The 22238-nt window shown below is 31.6% G+C and overlaps 1 protein-coding gene across 1 annotated transcript in view; it reads left to right on the plus strand.

Annotated features, from left to right (window-relative positions):
- The window catches only part of LOC119611344 (calcium-transporting ATPase type 2C member 1-like), a 46451-nt gene extending 27306 nt beyond the window's left edge, over positions 1 to 19145 (plus strand). Inside the window, exons 2-3 of the mRNA XM_037966891.1 lie at positions 16729 to 17044; positions 17110 to 19145. Coding sequence (XP_037822819.1) covers positions 16729 to 17044; positions 17110 to 17809 — 1016 coding nt within the window. The 3' untranslated portion in view covers positions 17810 to 19145. The remainder of the gene's footprint in view (positions 1 to 16728; positions 17045 to 17109) is intronic.
- Positions 19146 to 22238: the final 3093 nt, after the last annotated feature.

Raw genomic sequence — 22238 nt, forward strand, 5'->3', positions numbered from 1 at the left:
ACATTTTGAACTATAACAGACCTCACAAAACTAATACTGCTTCGCTGAATTCCAGCAGATGAACAGGATTAGGAAAAGGTCAAAATAATTTACCAAATTGAATTAAACCCAAATATCCTTCGAGTGATAAACTCCAACATTGCCACTAACTACATCCTTTAGTTCATAATTCACGTTTCCTATTTTCCTCAACACCACTGCCTTAATTCCAACAGGTGCCAATTTCGAATTGAAGTTATCTACTTTTGAACTCTGGGTAAAGTTTCGCCTAATAACTTCCTGTCCTACATAAAAATTCTTATTTCTAGATCTCAAATTATAAATTCTCTGGTTCTTTTCATATGCTTGCTTCATTAAATTCCGAATATCATTTCTTAAAATCGAAAATCCGTCCTGTCTTTCAAGGTGTATGTCCGAATCTGCCAAAATATTTAATCTTTCCAAAAGTTTATAGTCCTGTCCGTGTGTTAACATAGTCTGTCCGAATACAATTTGGTATGGTGTTCTCCCAATCGTTTGATGTACGCTATTCCTTAGGAAACAGTTAATACTAGGAATATATTTATCCCATTCTCTTTGATCTCCTCTAATATAGGAACGCAATGCTTCATTTATTGAGCGATTAACGCGTTCGCTCGCATTTGCCTGAGGGCTGTAAACTGCAGTCAAAACATGTTGTATTCCAAATTTGGACAAAAGATTCTCGAACTCTTTGCATTTAAACTGCGTACCATTATCCGATACAAGAATTTCGGGAACTCCAAAGCAATTAAATATTTCCGTTTCCAAATATTGTATAATTAATTTAGAAGTAAATTTCCTTAAAACTTTCAAAAATGTAAATTTGGAAAAATGATCCAAAACAATCAAAATGCCAATGTTTCCATCTCTTGTCCTCGGAAAAGGTCCAATAAGGTCGACATAAAGTCGCTGGAAAGGTCTTTCGGAATTCACAATCTGTCCCATAGGTGGTCGTAAAGTAGTTGTAGGGGTCTTCGAAGTTTTGCATAACTCGCAATTTTGAATATAGTCACGTACGTCTGTCACCAATCTAGGCCAATAAAAGTATCGTCTTATCCGTTCTAAAGTCTTTGCAATTCCGCCGTGAGATGAGTTCGGAACGTCATGAGCAGCATATATTACGTCATGTCTGAGTTCAGAAGGTACTAACAATTTCCATAAGTCCGATTCGTCCGTCTGTCCAGTTGAAAATTCCGTCCGCTTATAAATATAGCCATCAACGACCTTAAAGTCAGGAACATCATCCGTTATAGAATCCCTTAATTTCGAATATTCGTCACTTTTAAACGCATTAGAATTTAAATCAATAGATGGTAAACATTCTATTTCTACAGAATCCACATAAACTTCACCCTCATGTGCTCTTGATAACACATCCGGGACAACATTATCTTTTCCTTTACGGTGTTCAATTTTAAAATTGAAACCTTGTAACTTAAGAGACCATCTTGCTAGTCTTCCGTTCAAGTCTCTTTGGCCCATAAGCCATTTCAGGCTAGCGTGGTCTGTCACTACCTTAAAATCTTGTCCCTCAATGTACGATCTAAATTTCTTAATGGCCATAACAACTGCTAAGCACTCAAGTTCAGATATGGTGTAGTTACGTTGAGCCTTATTCAATTTGTGTGACATATACGCTATGGGCTTTTCTACACCATTCTCGTCTTCTTGAGCCAAAACAGCTCCTATGCCACAAGTGCTAGCGTCACATTGTAGGATGAAAGTTTTTGAATAATCCGGATGGATAAGTAAAGGTGCTGTAGTCAATTTAATTTTCAAGTTGTCAAATGCTTTTTGTGCTAAGTCATTCCAAACAAAGGTCTTCTTCTTGGTCAAAAGTTCAGTAAGTGGAAATGTCAACGTCGAGTAGTCTTTAATGAATCTTCTGTACCAGCCGGTCATTCCAAGGAAACGTCTTAGGTGTCTTATAGATTTGGGTTGTGGAAAATCTCTGATTGCCTTTACCTTATCATCATCTACCTGTAGTGTACCATTCCCGACTATATATCCCAGATATTTAACTTTGCTTAAAGCAAAACTGCTCTTTTTAATATTAATGGTTAAACCAGCCATCCTCAACCTACATGCTACCTCGGCAAGATGTCTTAAATGTTCGTCAAAGTCCTTAGATACGATTAGTAAGTCGTCCAAATATACAAAAATATTAGTTTTTAAGTTAAACGGAATAACCATGTCCATCAGTCGGCACAACGTTTGTGGTGCGTTACATAGTCCAAACGGCATTCTTGTAAATTGATACAATGGCCGATTAGGGACTGTAAATGCTGTCTTAGGTCTCGAGGATTCCTCCAACTTGATCTGCCAAAAGGCATCTTTCAAGTCTATCTTTGAAATAAAATATACTGGAGGAAGTCTCGATATAATTCCGTCAATGTTCGGTATAGGGTACGCGTCTTTGATAGTCACAGAATTTAATTTACGACTGTCCACACACATTCTGATCTTGCCTGGTTTCACTACGACTACTGTTGGAGATGACCACGATGAGTTTGGTGCCTCCTCTATCACTCCTAAAGAAATCATTCGATCTAACTCTTGACATAATAACTTTTCAACGGCCGGTGAAATGGGGTAGTAACGCTGTTTAATTGGTTTTGCGTCCCCTGTGTCAATAACATGTTCCAACAGAGTTGTACATCCTAAACCCTCAACTTCCGAATCCGGAAACATTGACACTACCTTTCTAAGTTTCTCATTTTGTTCAAGAGTTAGCGAAATTTTATCTGGCTCTGTTTCACTACAACTAATTTCACCAATCTCTGGGCATGAAATCTTAAGGCCAAATGCAATCCAGAAATCGTAACCACAAATCAAATTTTGACAAATACTTGGTACAACTAAAAATTCAAAACGTCTTAATTGTCCTTGATAATTCACGTTCAAAGTCACTGTCCCTAGTACATGCTGTCTTTGTCCGTCCGCTGTCCGCACATTACCCAAAATTTTCTTAAAATCTGTCCAATTCTGTACATCTGTCGCTAACTTCCCTCCTATAACACTCTTGTTTGCTCCACTGTCCAAAAGAGCAAAATAGTTTTCCCCATTCACTTCCAAATTTATATAAGGTCTACTGTCTGATTCTCTCGAAACTATTGATGAAACAACGAATTTTCTGAACATTTTCAATTTATTATAAAAATCACGAATTCTCTTTGACGATCTATTTGCTTTCGTTTTATTGGTCTCATTAAATATCCTTGCCCTAACCTTTTCATAATTTGCCAACCGGATATGAAATGGACGTTGCAAAGGATGTATATTCAGTTTATTATCTACTATAGAATTTTCGCTAACACTGGATGCCCGCTCTACTTTCGTCGGACATCCTGAAGTCCGTTTCCCTGAGATCTAATTCTACATTTAGGGCAAGTAGGTTTGTAATTATCCTTAAGGCCACAACCGTAACAGAAAACACGCCTAACCTCCATACAATCCGTATACGTGTGCCCTGATTTTTCGCAATTCCAACAATTTGGAATATTCTGAATTGCACAAATATCACTATCTAAATTATCATTCAAATCCTCACAATTTTCCTGTACCAACAACTCTGTTATTCTAGCTTTTACTGGTTTTCGCTGCTCTGAATTATTCAAATCTTTCATGAATTTTTCGTGCTTACGAACTTCACGACGAAGATCCGAAACACTGGAAATATTCAGGTGTAACAATTCATGTCTTATTTCTAATTTTAAGTTGCGTATAATTGTCTCTACAAAGTCAGTCTCAGAAATAGGATTCCTCAATTTGTCACATAAAGCAGATATAATTTCGAAATAATCATCAAAATTTTCGTTCAATTTTTGCTTCCGCTTACGAATGTCATCTAAAATGTCATAATCACTATACTCGGTCTTATATTGTCTACGTAAAGCGTTTGTTAGGGAAACCCAATCCAGGTCATTGTCCTGTCTATGGTACCGCCAATACCACTCTAATGCCTTCCCTTCGAACAAAATGTGGGCGTGTTTGCACAATAGACTAAAGTCACCTCTCAATGTATTGGTAGTCAAAACATTAATACGATATACAAACTCGTCAACCGAAATCGTATCATTATGTCCCATAAACTTTATCCTCCAATTCCGAATGATGTTGAGAACTTTTTCCGCATAAAGCGGCTCTACTGAATTTTCAGGATTTGGATTAGGAGAAGTGTTTAAAGAATTATTAGGGTTGTCATTATTTAAATTATTTGAAAAATTAATGTTCCGCAACAATGTACTTAGTTGATCGGAAATCACACTAGTCATTTCTTCCCGGAAACTACTCAAAGAGTTATTAATCAATTGTCGAATTCTAGTATCATTGTCATTGTTCGTATTATGCGAAGCGTTAGTTTGAGGCCTATTTTTAGGTCGAGCTCCTGTTTGAGATCTTGTTTGTATATTTGATTCTGTCCCTAAATCAACTGTAAAGCTAACGTTAGATGGTTCGTCCATCTGTGCCAAGTTTTCCATGCTTCGTGTCAAAGGCATTATTAATTGAAATATTTATAATTAAAAAAAAATCAATAAGTATATTCAAAATTCCACTACTCGATTTAAAACAACAGCTAGCAAAAAAAAATATAAAAAAAATAGACATATACTCCACGAAAACAAAACACAACTAAACAAAATCAAAATTTAATGGTCGAATATCAATCTGGTATATTATACGTACGTCATACGTATTTATAAAATCCAAAATTGATACTCAAGCTAAAAGGATCCAAGTTATACATGTGAGTATCTAATCGATAAAAACCAAATAGATAAATCTCAAACACATATTAACTTAAACGAATAAAACAAAACAAAGTATTAGAATTTGCGAGTAAGTTATCGATAAATACCAATAACAAAAATCTCAAACAAATTTCCAACACAAAATAAATAAAATTCCCTCTATTTAGGTATAAAATTCGCCATTTCAGACAAAAGTTAAAATTCCAAAAATATCAGATCATTCAAGAAAATATAAAACCAAAAAACAAATAAATAAAAGTACCAATATCACAACAATGTTTTGAAGCTTCAGCTAGATGTAGATAGATTTTCATATTTTAAAACAGATAATTAAGAAAACAAAACGCTGAGGCCCCACGTTGGGCGCCATTTAAATATTATGTAACGGACGAAATCGACTTCTACCTTCGAGAAAACTATTTGCTACCTATGGTTCCGGCTGTGCTCAGGGAAAATGGGGTGGAGAACTTGTTTTCCGAAAATAGACTACACATTACATTAATTTAAAGATATAGGTAGCTCTACAATTTCCAATATTGATACGAACTAAAACCGAATAAAACTAACACAAACAGAAAAACATACATAAAATAAATGAAAAGTTAACCATCGTGGAGTATAAGGAGAATGGGGAATAGGTATTGTTATCCCTTAAAGCTCTTAACCCAGCCCTACCTTTGCTATCTTTGCCCATTCCTATTATAAGATAACCCAATTTAATTTGTCTAGCTGAGTTTTAAATCTTTCGTGGAATTAAAACGTTAAATTTAAAACATTATAAATGTTAAAGACATTTTATTTAATTATATTTAAGTTACAAAGAAAATTCATATTCAATGCAATGTTCATATCTCAAAATTGTTTGATGGATGGTAAAAACAAAAAAAAATAAACAAAGATTTAAAAATAATTGTTAAAATTTATGTTAAAGTTTTAACAGAAAATTATAGTGTAAGGTTTACAGTATATGTATAAAATAATCAAATGAATAATAGGATTTTGTGATTTAGTTTATTATGTTAACAACATGAATATGTTAGCATTTAAAATTTAATGATAACATATAGAAAAAATTATAGAATTTAAATTAATATGAAAAATAGTAACAGTATGTTACTTTAACATTATTTGAAATTTTGTGTGATTATGTTTGTAAGTAAAAATGAGAAACAGAACATATTTAGATAAATAAAAGAAAATCACTCACCAATTTCGGATCCGATGATACAGCAGGCCTGTTGTCCATGGATGTAAAATGTTGGTATTTCGATGCAATCTTAAAGTTCCTTTCTCATTATGTAAAATTAGATATTATGTGTAATGTTAAGTTCAATATGAAAAATGTTAACAATATTTTTAACAGAGAAATATATAAACAAAATTCACAAAATGACAACAAAATTTAAATAAAACTAAAATTGAATTGATAAAAAAAAAACAAATTATACAAACAAAATTGGTTATACAGAACAAAGGCATATGAGATTATAGACATTTAAGAGACATACTTCAAAGTTATTACCGATCTCTGTTGACCCATAAAGGTCATAACAGGTTAACATCAATAGTCACAAATATGAAAATATCCGTTATTAAAAAAAATAGATGTATTATAATAGATAAATCCTTCTAATATTCTCCAGAATTATCCTTTGAATAACGTGTAGGAAAATTTGATCGGATTTGACTTTGTAGGGTAAATATTCAGGTTCAAAATGAATTAAAATACAGGCATGCAGAATTAAATAAAATAATCTTCGACAAATATGAATTAATGATTTGGTCTCTGGACCAAACCAAACCCAATATGTATGATTGTCCAAATAAAGTATCAGCAAGAATTGTTAGATAATGCCTTTCCTGTTTCCTTTAACTAAAAACTGAATGTGCCTTCACTTGAAGGCGCTGATTCCCAATACTGAATGGAAAATCCCATCAAATGTAATCTGAAATTCGTAACGATATTTCTGAACAGTTAGTTAACTTAACAAAAGACTTTACAATTATCTTACCAACAACGAATTTAGATTCTTAACAATCTCGTTCCTTCCAATATTATTTCTTAAAACTTTTCAAAAATTAAAGGCAAAATCTCTATGGCAACTAATATGTTCAACAGAATGTTTTACAATGAAATTTTCCTACATTGAAATTTTTATTTTACAAATGACACTAAATTCAAAAGAGTGAAACTAAATAATATTTAGAATTTATTCAAACATATCTACCCAGAAAACATTTTGAACTATAACAGACCTCACAAACTAGAACTGAACTAGAACTGAACTAGAACTGAACTAGAACTGAACTAGAACTGAACTAGAACTGAGCTAGAACTGAACTAGAGCTGAACTAGGACTGAACTAGAATTGAATTAAAACTGAATTAGAACTGAACTAGATCTAAACTACAACTGAACTTAAAAGTTAATTTTCCATCCCTGTTGCCTTAGGAGCAAGTTTGCATGTAGCTTTACCCAAGTTTCTTTATGATTTGTTTTCTTCGTTCAGTTGCTTTCTTTTTTTCTAATACTTTTTTCAAAATAAATATAAAAACAATAATAAACTAGTCAAAACTATAAATGAAGAAAAAACTCTCCCACACACACTCACCACTACATAGAAAACGATCCTTTCAGTTTTTACGTTTTTTTTTTATGAGAAATAAACCTTCATTTGTTATTTTAGTTTTTGTTAAAATACACAAATAAAACAATAAACTAAAAATTGTTCCTTGGTAAGAATTCTTACTTTAGAAGAGCAAATTTGTTTTTGTTAGCTTTATTAAAAACTGTTGTTGCATTGCACTTTATGCAAGACACAAACCCTTTTGTTTTTATTTTCTGCTATAGCTGTTGATAGTCACTATATGTAGCACTACAATTACAACTACTGCTGTGCTGCTGTCATAAGTACCTAAAACTGATGGCTGTTATTAACAACACAAACTGCTGCAAAAGCAACAAGGACGACAACAATATCCAGCACACGTTATTGAGCAAAAGTACCGATGATGAGTGGTAGTAGTATTTTATTTAAAGGGCTCCAAAAAAAAAAAAAAAAAAAAAAAAAAAAACAAGCAAAAAGTATAAAAAGCTAGATTTTTTTTATGTTATCATCTACACTTTGACTGTGCTGCAGCAGTTTATTTGTAATGTGTGAGAGAAAATGAGCTGTTGTTTTATTTTTCTCATTTTTCTTCCTGGTACGCTTGCTGCTGTTTTCTTTCAATGCACTTTTTCCTTTATTTTTTGCTTAATTTATATTTTTTCAAACTTCCGATAAAAACATATACAGCATCTTAGCACGAATAGTATTTTTTGAAAAGTTCTTAGAGTAGAGTTTAGGTGGCCAGCTGAAACTGAACTAGAACTGGACTAGAACTAAACTAAAACGGAACTAGAACTAAAACGGAACTAGGACTAAACTAGAACTAAACTAGAACTGAACTAGAACTGAACTAGAACTGAACTAGAACTGAACTAGAACTGAACTAGAACTGAACTAGAACTGAACTAGAACTGAAGTAGAACTGAACTAGAACTGAACTAGAACTGAACTAGAACTGAACTAGAACTGAACTAGAACTGAACTAGAACTGAACTAGAACTGAACAAGAACGGAACTAGAACTGAGCTAGAACTGAACTAGAGCTGAACTAGCACAGAACTAGAACTGAACTAGAACTCAACTAGAACTGAACTAGAACTGAACTAGAACTGAACTAGAACTGAACTAGAACTGAACTAGAACTGAACTAGAACTGAAGTAGAACTGAACTAGAACTGAACTAGAACTGAACTAGAACTGAACTAGAACTGAACTAGAACTGAACTATAACTGAACTGAACTAGAACTAGAACTGAACAGAACTGAACTGAACTGAACTAGAACTGAACTAGAACTAGAACTAAACTAGAACTGAAATAGAACTGAAATAGAACTGAAATAGAACTGAAATAGAACTGAACTAGAACTAAACCAGAACTGAACTAGAACTGAACTAGAACTGAACTAGAACTGAACTAGAACTGAACTAGAACTGAACTAGAACTGAACTAGAACTGAACTAGAACTGAACTAGAACTGAACTAGAACTGAACTAGAACTAAACTAGAACTAAACTAGAACTGAACTAGAACTGAACTAGAACTGAACTAGAACTGAACTAGAACTAAACAGGAACTGTACGAAATCTGAATTAAATACAAGTTTTTTTTTAACTTATCATATTATACCTTGATCTCTGGTCACCTTTTCTTTGATTTCATTATAAAAACTCAAGCACTCTTCTTGTTTTATTTATTATCAAACAGAAAATACAAATTATTCTTTATTTCAAAGAATTCTTCTGTATTTAGCGTTTATTTTCATTATAGTATAAGTACGTATTTTCTATAATATATTTTCAATATATTATTTTTCTTAACAATTTTCACAATTTCATTTGCTCTCAAACAGTTTCTTCTTACATCATAAAAATTCTTTACTGATTGCAAAAATAATTACTTGTTTTTTTTTCTAACTGAGGAAAAGCAGAGAAGGATGTTTAGTTATGTGCGTTTAAGTTTTTGAGAAATTTCAAGTATTTTTTTCTTTCTTTATCAAAGAAAAAACTAAGTATGTATCTCATGTTGCAAGTTTAGCAAATCTGAAAATAATGTTCAACATAAAAACTTCAATTAAACAAGCTCATGAACTGATAAAATGAATAGTTTGAGCGTTAAAGGTTATAGGGAAAAGGTTGTTATATAAGAAAAGGACATGAGGAGTATTTTTGTTAGAAACTTTAAGAAGATATTGAAAACTAAATTTTAAAGACTTTGCTTAGAAGAACTAAACTAAAGCTCAACTATTACTGATCTAGAATGGAATTAGAACAGAACTAGATCTGAATTAGAACAGAACTAGATCTGAACTAGAACTGAACTAGAACTGAACTAGAAGAACTAGAACTGAACTAGAACTGAACTAGAAATGAACTACAACTGAACTACAACTGAACTACAACTGAACTACAACTGAACTAGAACTGAACTAGAACTGAACTAGAACTGAACTAGAACTGAACTAGAACTGAAATAGAACTGAACTAGAACTGAACTAGAACTGAACTAGAACTGAACTAGAACTGAACTAGAACTGAACTAGAACTCAACTAGAACTCAACTAGAACTGAACTAGAACTGAACTAGAACTGAACTAGAACTGAACTAGAACTGAACTAGAACTGAACTAGAACTGAACTAGAACTGAACTAGAACTGAACTAGAACTGAACTGAACTAGAACTGAACTAGAACTGAACTAGAACTGAACTAGAACTAGAACTGAACTAAAACTGAACTAGAACTGAACTAAACTGAACTAGAACTGAACTAGAACTGAACTAGAACTGAACTAGAACTGAACTAGAACTGAACTAGAACTGAACTAGAACTGAACTAGAACTAGAACTGAACTAGAACTGAACTAGACTGAAACTAGAACTGAACTAGAACTGACTAGAACTAGAACTAGAACTGAACTAGATCTGAACTAGAAACTGAACTAGAATCTGAACTAGAACTGAACTAGAACTAGAACTAGAACTAGAACAGAACTAGAACTAGAACTGAACTAGAACAGAACTAGAACAGAACTAGAACTGAACTAGAACTAGAACAGAACTAGAAACTGAACTAGAACTGAACTGGAACTGAACAGACTAGAACTAGAACTAGAACTGAACTAGAACTGAACTAGAACTGAACTAGAACTGAACTAGAACTGAACTAGAACTGAACTAGAAATGAACTAGAACTGAACTAGAACTGAACTAGACTGAACTAGAACTGAACTAGAACTGAACTAGAACTGAACTAGAACTGAACTAGAACTGAAACTAGAACTGAACTAGAACTGAACTAGAACTGAACTAGAACTGAACTAGAACTGAACTAGAACTGAACTAGAACTGAACTAGAACTGAACTAGAACTGAACTAGAACTGACTAGAACTGAACTAGAACTGAACTAGAACTGAACTAGAACTGAACTAGAACTGAACTAGAACTGAACTAGAACTGAATTAGAACTGAAATATAACTAAACTAGAACTATACTAGGACTGAACTAGAACTAAACTAGAATTTTTAATCCACTAAAAGACATGTTAAAGTATTTAACTTTTACATAAATTCCTGCAATTTTATTCTAAATATCCTAACACACGTCATCTCACAAAGTTACGTGTAACAAAAATTAACACGTAAAAAACAACATTAAAGAAATTTAGCTAGAAACATATCTTGACAAAAATTTAAAAATCTAAAAAAAAACTAAAATACAAAAACCAAAGGAAACCCCTGAGTGCCAACGAAACAGGAAATATGTATTACATCCGTTCGTGATGGCATGTTGTAGCAATAGCAGCAACAGCAATAGTTGCACCAGTAACAATTACTGCAAAAAAAAAACTGTGAAATAAAAAACTGGAAAAACATAATACGCGAATAAAAGACGGTGGTGTACCCCAAATAAAAAAAAACTCATACAATCGTATAAAATATCACGTAAATATTGTTTGTCCTCTTTTTTTAAGCTTTTATTTTTATCCTGGTAGTCTTTATGTTTATTCTGCTCCTTTTTTCCAAAACGAATTGTGTTGAAACCCAATATTTGTTATTACAGAAGCATACATGTTCTCTTTTATATATGAAATTGCTGTTGATTTTCACCTTTAACAAAAGAAATTTTTGGTTTGAAGTGTTTGCTGTAAAAATGACAAACCAAATTTAACCAATGACAACAATATGTGAGGGAATAAAAAACTTTATTAAAATTACAGGCAACTGAAAGTAGAGCTACGAAAAATGTGCTGTGTTTAAATATACATATACATATGTAGACATTCAAAAGGACATGCAAATATTGTATGAGTATTCGAGAAGGACCTCAAGCAAATACTGATAGTTCAGTAAAAAGAACTTGTAATCATTTGGAAAATTTTTTTTTTTTCTCAACGAAAACGAAGATTAAAAGTGAATTGATAAGAATTTAAATACTTAGGAATTAAAGCTATACACAGATTCTGAAATTATTATTTGATTTTTGTTTTACTTCAGTCCTAGTTCAGTTCTAGCTCAGTTCTAGTTCTGTTCTAGTTCTGTTCTAGTTCTGTTCTAGTTCTGTTCTAGTTCTGTTCTAGTTCTGCTCTAGTTCTGTTCTAGTTCTGTTCTAGTTCTGTTCTAGTTCTGTTCTAGTTCTGTTCTTGTTCTGTTAAGTTCTAGTTCAGTTCTAGTTTAGTTCAGTTCTAGTTCAGTTCAGTTCAGTTCTAGTTCAGTTCTAGTTCAGTTCTAGTTCAGTTCTAGTTCAGTTCTAGTTCAGTTCTAGTTCAGTTCTAGTTCAGTTCTAGTTCAGTTCTAGTTCAGTTCTAGTTCAGTTCTAGTTCAGTTCTAGTTCAGTTCTAGTTTAGTTCAGTTCTAGCTCAGTTCTAGTTCAGTTCTAGCTCAGTTCTAGCTCAGTTCTAGCTCAGTTCTAGCTCAGTTCAAGTTCTGTTCTGTTCTAGTTCTGTTCTAGTTCTAGTTCTGTTCTAGCTCTGTTCTGTTCTAATTCTATTCTAGTTCTGTTCTAGTTCTGTTCTAGTTCTGTTCTAGTTCTGTTCTAGTTCTGTTCTAGTTCTGTTCTAGTTCTGTTCTAGTTCTGTTCTAGTTCTGTTCTAGTTCTGTTCTAGTTCTGTTCTAGTTCTGTTCTAGTTCTGTTCTAGTTCTGTTCTAGTTCTGTTCTAGTTCTGTTCTAGTTCTGTTCTAGTTCTGTTCTAGTTCTGTTCTAGTTCTGTTCTAGTTCTGTTCTAGTTCTGTTCTAGTTCTGTTCTAGTTCTGTTCTAGTTCTGTTCTAGTTCTGTTCTAGTTCTGTTCTAGTTCTGTTCTAGTTCTGTTCTAGTTCTGTTCAAGTTCTGTTCTAGTTCTGTTCTAGGTCTATTCTAGTTCTGTTCTAATTCAGTTCCTTTTCAGGTCTAGTTTACTTCAATTATAGTAAAATGTTTGTTTTAATTTTCAAGCTTTTACATACTTCTATTTTTCCATTAAAACTTGGTCTTTATGACATATATCATTCCTCCATATTATCCCATTACCCCACTCCCTAAGTTCTCAGTTTGCCATCCACCTTTTCAATTATTAACACAATTCTCTATGATGAGAATGCTGATGATTGTCAGTCACTTTTGTGTTGTTGTGTTTTTTTGTTTTTACTTCTCTACTTTTTGTACTCAATATATTTAGAATACATATTGATGATGATGAGATACAGATACATTTATACTGGTATTGACACAGTACAAACAATAATCATCAGGGGCAAATATAAACAAAATTAAATACACACTCGATAAGCAAACAAATAAATATACATAAAGACAAACATGCATAATTGTAATAAATTTGTAACATTTTAATTGAAAATGAATTGAGTTTGATATGTGAAAAGTATGACTAAACTAAATAATAATAATATATTCAATCCAAACCCCGCTGTCACTACAATAACATTTTACTAAACACAATAATATATTGAACATAAATAAGGAAAATTTGAAACACAAACAAAAATGGGTGGCTTATAATAATTATTAAAAGGACCGGGGGCGGAAATAAATGGAAAATTTTTTTTAAACAGCAAAATGTAGATATATTTATGTTAAATTAAATACAGCTACATAAACTAAATTAACTGCGAAAAGGCTGTAAGTTTCGGAAAAAGGATACGGAAGTAATAATTAGATTTGTTGCCAAAAAAAAAGGATAACAGATATTTTTGCACACAAAAATCTAAAATTTCACAGAAACCCCACCTTTTTAGTAAGGTTTTAAAGTATAAAAATACAGATAAAATTTGTATCTATAGGGTTAGTCTCTATATATATTTTTCAATATTTTTCTCTTTTTCCTGTATTTTTTTTAATTCCTTTCTTATACCTTTATTTTGCTTTGGTAGAAATGTATATAAACCTCGTTATCCTTTTATAATGTTGTTTTACATTTTAAATTAAAGTTGTCATCATTAGTTGTTTGTAGCTGTTGCTGATGTTCACTGTTTCTGTTTGATGTCGTCTGCAAATTTCTTTCAAGTACCCTATTCTAAGGAAAACGGAAACTAAACCAACATAAAGGTTTTAAACACTCTAAAATCATTAGCCGAAATATTTACTTAAATCATTCCTAAAAACTCCTTAGTTCAAGATAAATTACAGTTCAGTTCTAGTTCAGTAATAATTCAGTTTTAGTTCATTTCTAATTCAGCTCTAGTTCAGTTCTAGTTCAGTTCTAGTTCAGTTTTAGTTCAGTTCTAGTTCAGTTCTAGTTCAGTTCTAGTTCAGTTCTAATTCAGTTCTAGTTCAGTTCTAGTTCAGTTCTACTTCAATTTTAGTTCAGTTCTAGTTCAGTTCTAGTTCAATTTTAGTTCAGTTCTAGTTCAGTTCTAGTTCAGTTCTAGTTCAGTTCTAGTTCAGTTCTAGTTCAGTTCTAGTTCAGTTCTAGTTCAGTTCTAGTTCAGTTCTAGTTCAGTTCTAGTTCAGTTCTAGTTCAGTTCTAGTTCAGTTCTAGTTCAGTTCTAGTTCAGTTCTAGTTCAGTTCTAGTTCAGTTCTAGTTCAGTTCTAGTTCAGTTCTAGTTCAGTTCTAGTTCAGTTCTAGTTCAGTTCTAGTTCAGTTCTAGTTCAGTTCTAGTTCAGTTCTAGTTCAGTTCTGGTTCGTTCTAGTTCAGTTCTAGTTCAGTTCTAGTTCAGTTCTAGTTCAGTTCTAGTTCAGTTCTAGTTCAGTTCTAGTTCAGTTCTGGTTCAGTTCTGGTTCAGTTCTGGTTCAGTTCAGTTCTAGTTCAATTCTAGTTCAGTTCTAGTTCAGTTCTAGTTTGTTCTAGTTCAGTTCTAGTTCAGTTCTAGTTCAGTTCTAGTTCAGTTCTAGTTCAGTTCTAGTTCAGTTCTATTCAGTTCTAGTTCAGTTCTAGTTCAGTTCTAGTTCAGTTCTAGTTCAGTTCTAGTTCAGTTCTAGTTCAGTTCTAGTTCAGTTCTAGTTCAGTTCTAGTTCAGTTCTAGTTCAGTCTAGTTCATTCTAGTTCAGTTCTAGTTCAGTTCTAGTTCAGTTCTAGTTCAGTTCTAGTTCTAGTTCAGTTCTAGTTCAGTTCTAGTTCAGTTCTAGTTCAGTTCTAGTTTAGTTCTAGTTTAGTTCTAGTTCAGTTCTAGTTCATTTCTAGTTTAGTTCAGTTCTAGTTAAGTTCTAGTTCAGTTTTGGTTTAGTAAGTTATATCTTTATCCTTATAAGGCCTCTTAAAGTCGTTGTTATTAAACTTTAAACTCCCAGGGTTTTCAAACCTCTTTTTTCTATATCGTACTAAAACTCCTGATGTCAATTGTTGATTTTTTTCGCTTTGTCTCCACTCGTAGCTTTTCTCCTTTAAATAATCATCCTTGCAACAACATACTTTGTAGTTTTACCATATTAATACAGTTTTTTGCATTGTAGTTCTTGGTTTTTTTTTTTGCTCATCTATCCGACTACGTAATCTTTGTGTTATGTCTTTGTTTACTTTATAATGTTTGGTTAAGTTTCCTGTATCCAGTCCCTCGAGACATCATTACTAGGTGGGTGTACACGTAAACCGTGTAACCTTAACGAACGAAATCGATTATGGTAATAAAATATTTTTCATTTTTCTTGCAGTTTTTTTTCTATTACTGTGGATGTCACAGTCAGAACAATGCTAATAGAAATCATAATGTTAGATGTATACATATATAAAGAATAGGAAAAAGGTGTAATTGAAAGTAAAGAAGGAAAAGGAAGGAAAACTAACTGAAACAAAAAGACCGAGTTTTATAAATAAAACTATTTAAAGACCTTAAATTTTTACTAAAATATAATAATTCAATTCTAAATCAATTCAGTTTTAGCTCAGTTATAGTTCAATTTTAGTTCAGTTCTATTTCAGATTTTGTTCAGTACTTGTTCAGTTTTAGTTCAGTTCTAGTTTAGTTCAGTTCTAGTTCAGTTCTAGTTCTAGTTCTAGTTCAGTTCTAGTTCAGTTCTAGTTCAGTTCTAGTTCAGTTCTAGTTCAGTTCTAGTTCAGTTCTAGTTCAGTTCTAATTCAGTTCTAGTTCAGTTCTAGTTCAGTTCTAGTTCAGTTCTAGTTCAGTTCTAGTTCAGTTCTAGTTCAGTTCTAGTTCAGTTCTAATTCAGTTCTAGTTCTGTTCTAGTTCAGTTCTAGTTCTATTTCTGTTCTAGTTTAGTTCTAGTTCAGTTCTAGTTCAGTTCTAGTTCAGTTCTAGTTCAGTTCTAGTTCAGTACTAGTTCAGTTCTAGTTCAGTTCTAGTTCAGTTCTAGTTCAGTTCTAGTTCAGTTCCAGTTCAGTTCTAGTTCAGTTCTAGTTCAGTTCTAGTTCAGTTCTAGTTCAGTTCTAGTTCAGTTCTAGTTCAGTTCTAGTTCAGTTCTAGTTAAGTTCTAGTTCAGTTCTAGTTCCAATCTAGTTCAGTTCTAGTTCAGTTCTAGTTCAATTCTAGTTCAGTTCTAGTTCAATTCTAGTTCCGTTCTAGTTCAGTTCTAGTTCAATTCTAGGTTAGTTTTAGTTCAGTTCTACTTCAGTTTCTAATTCAGTTTTAGTTCAGTTCTAGTTCATTTCTAATTAAGTTTCAGTTCAGTTCTAGTTCTCTTATTGTTCAGTTCTAGTGCAGTTTTAGTACAGTTCTAATTCATTTCAAGTTCTATTTCAGTTTTAGTTCAGTTCTAGTTTAGTTTTAGTTCAATTCTAATACAATTCTAGCTAGTTCTTGTTCAGTTCCGTTCTAGTTTATTTCCTTTCTAGTTCCGTTCAAGTTCTGCTCTAATCCAGTTTTATAGTCACATTCTATTTCAATTCTAGTTCAGTTCTGGTTCAGTTCTAGTTGTACTTCAGTTCTAATAAATTTCTTTTCTTCTTTCTCTTTTTAGCCAGTCTCATTGGTATCGATACCATACACCATCAAACACTCTCGGGTCAAGAAATGGATCAAATGAACGAACATCAATTAGACAAAGTCGCCAATAATGTGAGTGTATTCTATCGTGTATCACCCAGACATAAATTGGCAATTGTAAAGTCATTGCAAAGGACTGGAAATATAGTGGGCATGACTGGTGATGGTGTAAATGATGGAGTGGCCTTGAAGAAAGCCGATATTGGTATAGCCATGGGTAAAAATGGTACTGATGTGTGTAAAGAAGCGGCCGACATGATATTGGTCAATGATGATTTTCACACTATAATGTAAGTAGAGGTAGGGACTTAAAGTAAGGATTTTTTATAATGTGTTCTCTTTTTTGTGATTTTAGAGCTGCTATAGAGGAAGGCAAAGCTATATTCTATAATATACGCAACTTTGTAAGATTTCAATTGAGTACTTCTATTGCTGCCCTTTCCCTTATAGCCTTGGCCACCCTAATGGGCATAGCTAATCCTTTAAATGCCATGCAGATACTATGGATCAATATTATAATGGATGGACCACCAGCCCAAAGTTTAGGTGTGGAACCCGTAGATCATGATGTCTTAAAGCAGAAACCACGTAATGTTAAACAACCCATGATTACCAAATCGGTGATAGTTAATGTTTTACTAAGTGCCAGCATTATTATCTTGGGCACCTTGTGGGTATTCCAAAGAGAAATGGTGGATGGTTCTTTGGGTAAGACAAAGCGTGACACAACTATGACCTTTACCTGTTTTGTATTCTTCGATATGTTTAATGCTCTCTCCTGCCGCTCACAAACTAAAAGTGTTTTCACTATAGGCCTAACTTCTAATAAAATGTTCCTATTGGCTGTGGGCTTTTCCATAATTGGCCAAATGTTGGTCATCTATTTCCCCCCTTTACAAATGGTATTTCAAACTGAGGCCTTATCGGCCTATGATATATTATTTTTACTCTCGCTTACCTCGTCAGTGCTAATTGTGGCCGAGATTAAGAAATGGTTCGAAAGGACAATGGAACGTAAAATGTATAAAACACGTTCCGAGTTGGATTTCGTATGACAAAACGAAAGCGCTGGAAGATTGTTGAATAAAAAATCTAATTAAATTTCTTTAGACTAAAATAATACAAATAAAAACAAGTAATAAAACGTATTTAAATAAAATTTAAACATAATTAAACAATTTTGAGTTCTTGATAAGAAAATAGGAGGAGTTTTTTTTTTACAAAACAAAAGAAAATTTTGAAAAAAATGAGCGAGCAAGCAAAGGAACATACGTGAAAGCAAATGAGTGAGTGAGCAAGCAAGCAGAGAGCATTTATTTAATAAAAATCTATTCAGTTCATTTGTTAAGTTATTGTTTTTATAATAATTTGTTGTTTTTATAAAAAGACCAAATAGTAAAAGAGATGAAAAACAAACGCAAAAACCCGAGAGAGCATAAATTATGTTTGTTTAAATGTAAATTTTTTTTTCTTATAAATTCTATTTGTTTAAATTTAATTTAATGTACTAATAACTAATTTAAGGCAAACTTATTTTAAAACAAAATTTTCTGGGTTTGCAACATCTTTGTAATTTATTTATTAAGTTAATGTGAAAAAAAGAGAGCAATGTTTTTTTTTAATAATTTGCCTTTTTGTTTCTTTGTTTATTATACTTAAATTTATTTAATTTTTTTATTTATATTTCTCTTTTTTTCAGTTTTTAAGTTTAATTTTTAAGTAGACCATTTTTTGTTTAATTTAAATTATTTGCTTTAATTATAAAGAAAGTAATAAAAAAACCTAAATTTAAAGGCAGTTTTGTAATAGCAGTTACTTGACATTTTAAGATCTACTTCTTGAGATTTATAAAATCTCGTTTTCTAAAAATCATTTTAAGGTTTATAATAAAAATCAACGTTTTCTGGACTTACCTTTTAAAGGGATTCGGCTTTTTCATAAAACCTGCAACGAAAGGAAAATAAAAAAAATTAAAAAATATTTAAAGGAAAAGTTTTTCTAGAAGTTGGTCCAAACTAGATCTAGTTTTTATAGAAAACAATGTTCCGTAGAAGAGCAAGTTTTTATAGAAAACTTTGGCTCCATACTAGAGCAAAGTGTAGAGGAAGTTTTTTTTAAGTAAAACTTGCTCTCGACTAGAGGAAGTTTTTGTCGAAAATGTTACTCTAGATTACAGGAAGTTTTTATAGGAAATGTTGCTCCAGACTAGAGGATGTTTTTATAAGAAATGAGAGGAAGTTTTTATACGTAAACTTGCTCTGGACTAGAGAAAGTTTTTATAGAAAAACTTGCTCTAGTCTTGAGGAAGTTTTTATAGGAAAACTTGCTCTAAACTAGAGGCAGTTTTTATAGGAAAACTTGGTTAGAGGCTAGAGGCAGTTTTTATAGGAAAACTTGCTCTAGACTAGAGGAGGTTTTAATAGGAAAACTTGCTCTAGACTAGAGAAGGTTTTTATAGGAAAATTTGCTCTAGACTAGAGGAAGTTTTTATAGGAAAACTTGCTCTAGACTAGAGGAAGTTTTTATAGGAAAACTTGCTCTAGACTAGAGGAAGTTTTTATAGGAAAACTTGCTTTAGACCAGAGGAAGTTTTTATAGGAAAACTTGCTTTAGACTAGAGGAAGTTTTTATAGGAAAACTTGCTCTAGACTAGAGGAAGATTTTATAGGAAAACTTGCTCTAGACTAGAGCAGGTTTTTATTGGAAAACTTGCTCTAGACTAGAGGAAGTTTTCATAGAAAAAGTTGCTCTAGTTTTCAGCAAGTTTTTTTTTTTGCTCTAATCCAGAGCAAGTTTTTTATAGAAAAAGTTGCTCTAGTCTAGAGCAAGTTTTTTATAAAAAAAGTTGCTCTAGTCTAGAGCAACTTTTTTATCGAAAAAGTTGCTCTTGTCTAGAGCAAGTTTTTATAGAAAAAGTTGCTCTAATCTAGAGCAAGTTTTTATAGAAAAAGTTGTTCTAGTTTAGAGCAAGTTTTTATAGAAAAAGTTGCTCTAGTCTAGAGCAAGGTTTTATAGAAATTTGCTCTAGTTTAAAGCAAGTTTTTATAGAAAAGGTTACTCTAGTCTAGATCAAGTTTTTATAGAAAAAGCTGCTCTCTAGTCTAGAGCAAGTTTTTATAGAAAAAGTTGCTCTAGTCTAGAGCAAGTTTTTATAGAAAAAGTTGCTCTAGTCTAGAGCAAGTTTTTATAGAAAAAGTTGCTCTAGTCTAGAGCAAGTTTTTATAGAAAAAGTTGCTCTAGTCTAGAGCAAGTTTTTAAGAAAAAAGTTTTTTAAAGAAAAAGTTGCTCTAGTCTAGAACAAGTTTTTATAGAAAAGTTGCTCTTGTCTAGAGCTAGTTAGAAAAAGTTGTTCTAGTCTAGAGCAAGTTTTTATAGAAAAAGTTGCTTTAGTCTACAGCAAGTTTTTATAGAAAAAGTTGCTTTAGTCTACAGCAAGTTTTTATAGAAAAAGTTGCTCTAGTCTAGAGCAAGTTTTTTATAGAAAAAGTTGCTCTAGTCTAGAGCAAGTCTTTTATAGAAAAAGTTGCTCTAGTCAAGAGCAAGTCTTTTATAGAAAAAGTTGCTCTAGTCTAGAGCAAGTTTTTATAGAAAAAGTTGCTCTAGTCTAGAGCAAGTTTTTTATAGAAAAAGTTGCTCTAGTCTAGAGCAAGTTTTTTATAGAAAAAGTTGCTCTAGTCTAGAGCAATTTTTTTATAGAAAAAGTTGCTCTAGTCTAGAGCAAGTTTTTTATAGAAAAAGTTGCTCTAGTCTAGAGCAAGTTTTTAATAGGAAAAGTTGCTCTAATCTAGAACAAGTTGCTCTAGTCGAGAGCAAGTTTTTATAGAAAAAGTTGCTCTAGTTTAGAGCAAGTTTTTAAAGAAAAAGTTGCTATAGTTTAGATCAAGTATTTATAGAAAAAGTTGCTCTAGTCTACAGCAATTTGTTATAGAAAAAGTTGTTCTAGTCTAGAGCAGGTTTTAATAGAAAAAGTTGCTCTAGTCTAGAGAAAGTTTTTATAGAAAAAGTTACTCTTGTCTAGATCAAGTTCTTATAGAAAAAGCTGCTCTCTAGTCTAGAGCAAGTTTTTATAGAAGAAGTTGCTCTATTCTAGAGCAAGTTTTTATAGAAAAGGTTGCTCTAGTTTAGAACAAGTTTTTATAGAAAAAGTGGCTCTAGTTTAGAGCAAGTTTTTATAGAAAAATATGCTGTAGTTTAGACTAAGTTTTTATAGAACAAGTTTTTGTAGAAAAAGTTGCTCTAGTGTAGAGCAAGTTTTTATAGAAAAAGTTGCTCTAGTCTAGAGCAAGTTTTTATAGAAAAAGTTGCTCTAGTCTAGAGCAAGTTTTTATAGAAAAAGTTGCTCTAGTTTAGATCGAGTTTTTATAGAAAAAGTTGCTCTAGTTTAGAGCGAGTTTTTATAGAAAAAGTTGCTCTAGTCTAGAGCAAGTTTTTATGGAAAAAGTTGCTCTAGTTTAGAGCAAGTTTTTTAAAGAAAAAGTTGCTCTAGTCTAGAGCAAGTTTTTATGGAAAAAGTTGCTCTTGTCTAGAGCAAGTTTTTATATAAAAAGCTGCTCTCTAGTCTAGAGCAAGTTTTTATAGAAAAAGCTGCTCTCTAGTCTAGTTTTTGTAGAAAAAGATGCTCTAGTCTAGAAGTTTAAAACCACATTCCATCAGCAATTATTGAAAAAGGACACATATTTTTTTTACACATTAAAACAAAACTTCATTGATTTAAACACAACATAAAAACGACAACTTTTTTTAATTAATAATTTGTGATATAATTTTAAGTTGAACAAAACCAACACAAATAAAAAACCATTATAAAAACTTGTATGATTTGTACTTTTAGTTTAAATAAAGTTTATTTAAAAAGCACTTGTTATAAAATTGTTTTATTTATTTTTACTTTTTGTTTTTTTAGCAAATATTTGTTTTAGTTTTTATTAGTTTATTGAATTAAAACTTTATTTTATTGATTTATGTTTAGGATTTGGCAAAAAAAAAAAAAAAAGACTCAAAATACTTAATTAATGTTAAAAAAAAAGAAAAATTTGTTTAATTATTTTAGAACAGAAATCAACAATACAAAAAAATCTTCTAGCGCTAAAAAGAAGCCCAAAAAATAATTTTGTGGAAATATAGACAATTTGTGAAAGAAACAAAAAAAAAAAATAAAAAATTAATAAAAATTATTTCAAAAAGAAAAATTTAAAAACAATTTTTAATAGTTTTTAAAAGAAATAAATTAAGTTTTTGAACTTTAAACTAAAGTTAATATTAAAAAAAAACAAAACCTATTAAAGGAAAACAAAATATTTAAAAATAAATTTTAAAAGCACTTTAAAGAAAAGCACCTAAAAAAACAGCAAAAGAAAACCAATTTAAGCACTTAAAGCCAATCAACCGCAGGTTTTACAAAAAAAGTTTAATTAAATAAATAATTTAAAACAATAAAGCATTAAGAAAACACCAATTTACACTGCAAATGAAAAATAGGTTTTC

Source organism: Lucilia sericata, unplaced genomic scaffold (assembly GCF_015586225.1).
Source record: "Lucilia sericata isolate MDLA Ls3-8-SP2 unplaced genomic scaffold, ASM1558622v1 Contig001424F_arrow, whole genome shotgun sequence".
NCBI classification, from domain to species: Eukaryota; Metazoa; Arthropoda; class Insecta; order Diptera; family Calliphoridae; genus Lucilia; species Lucilia sericata.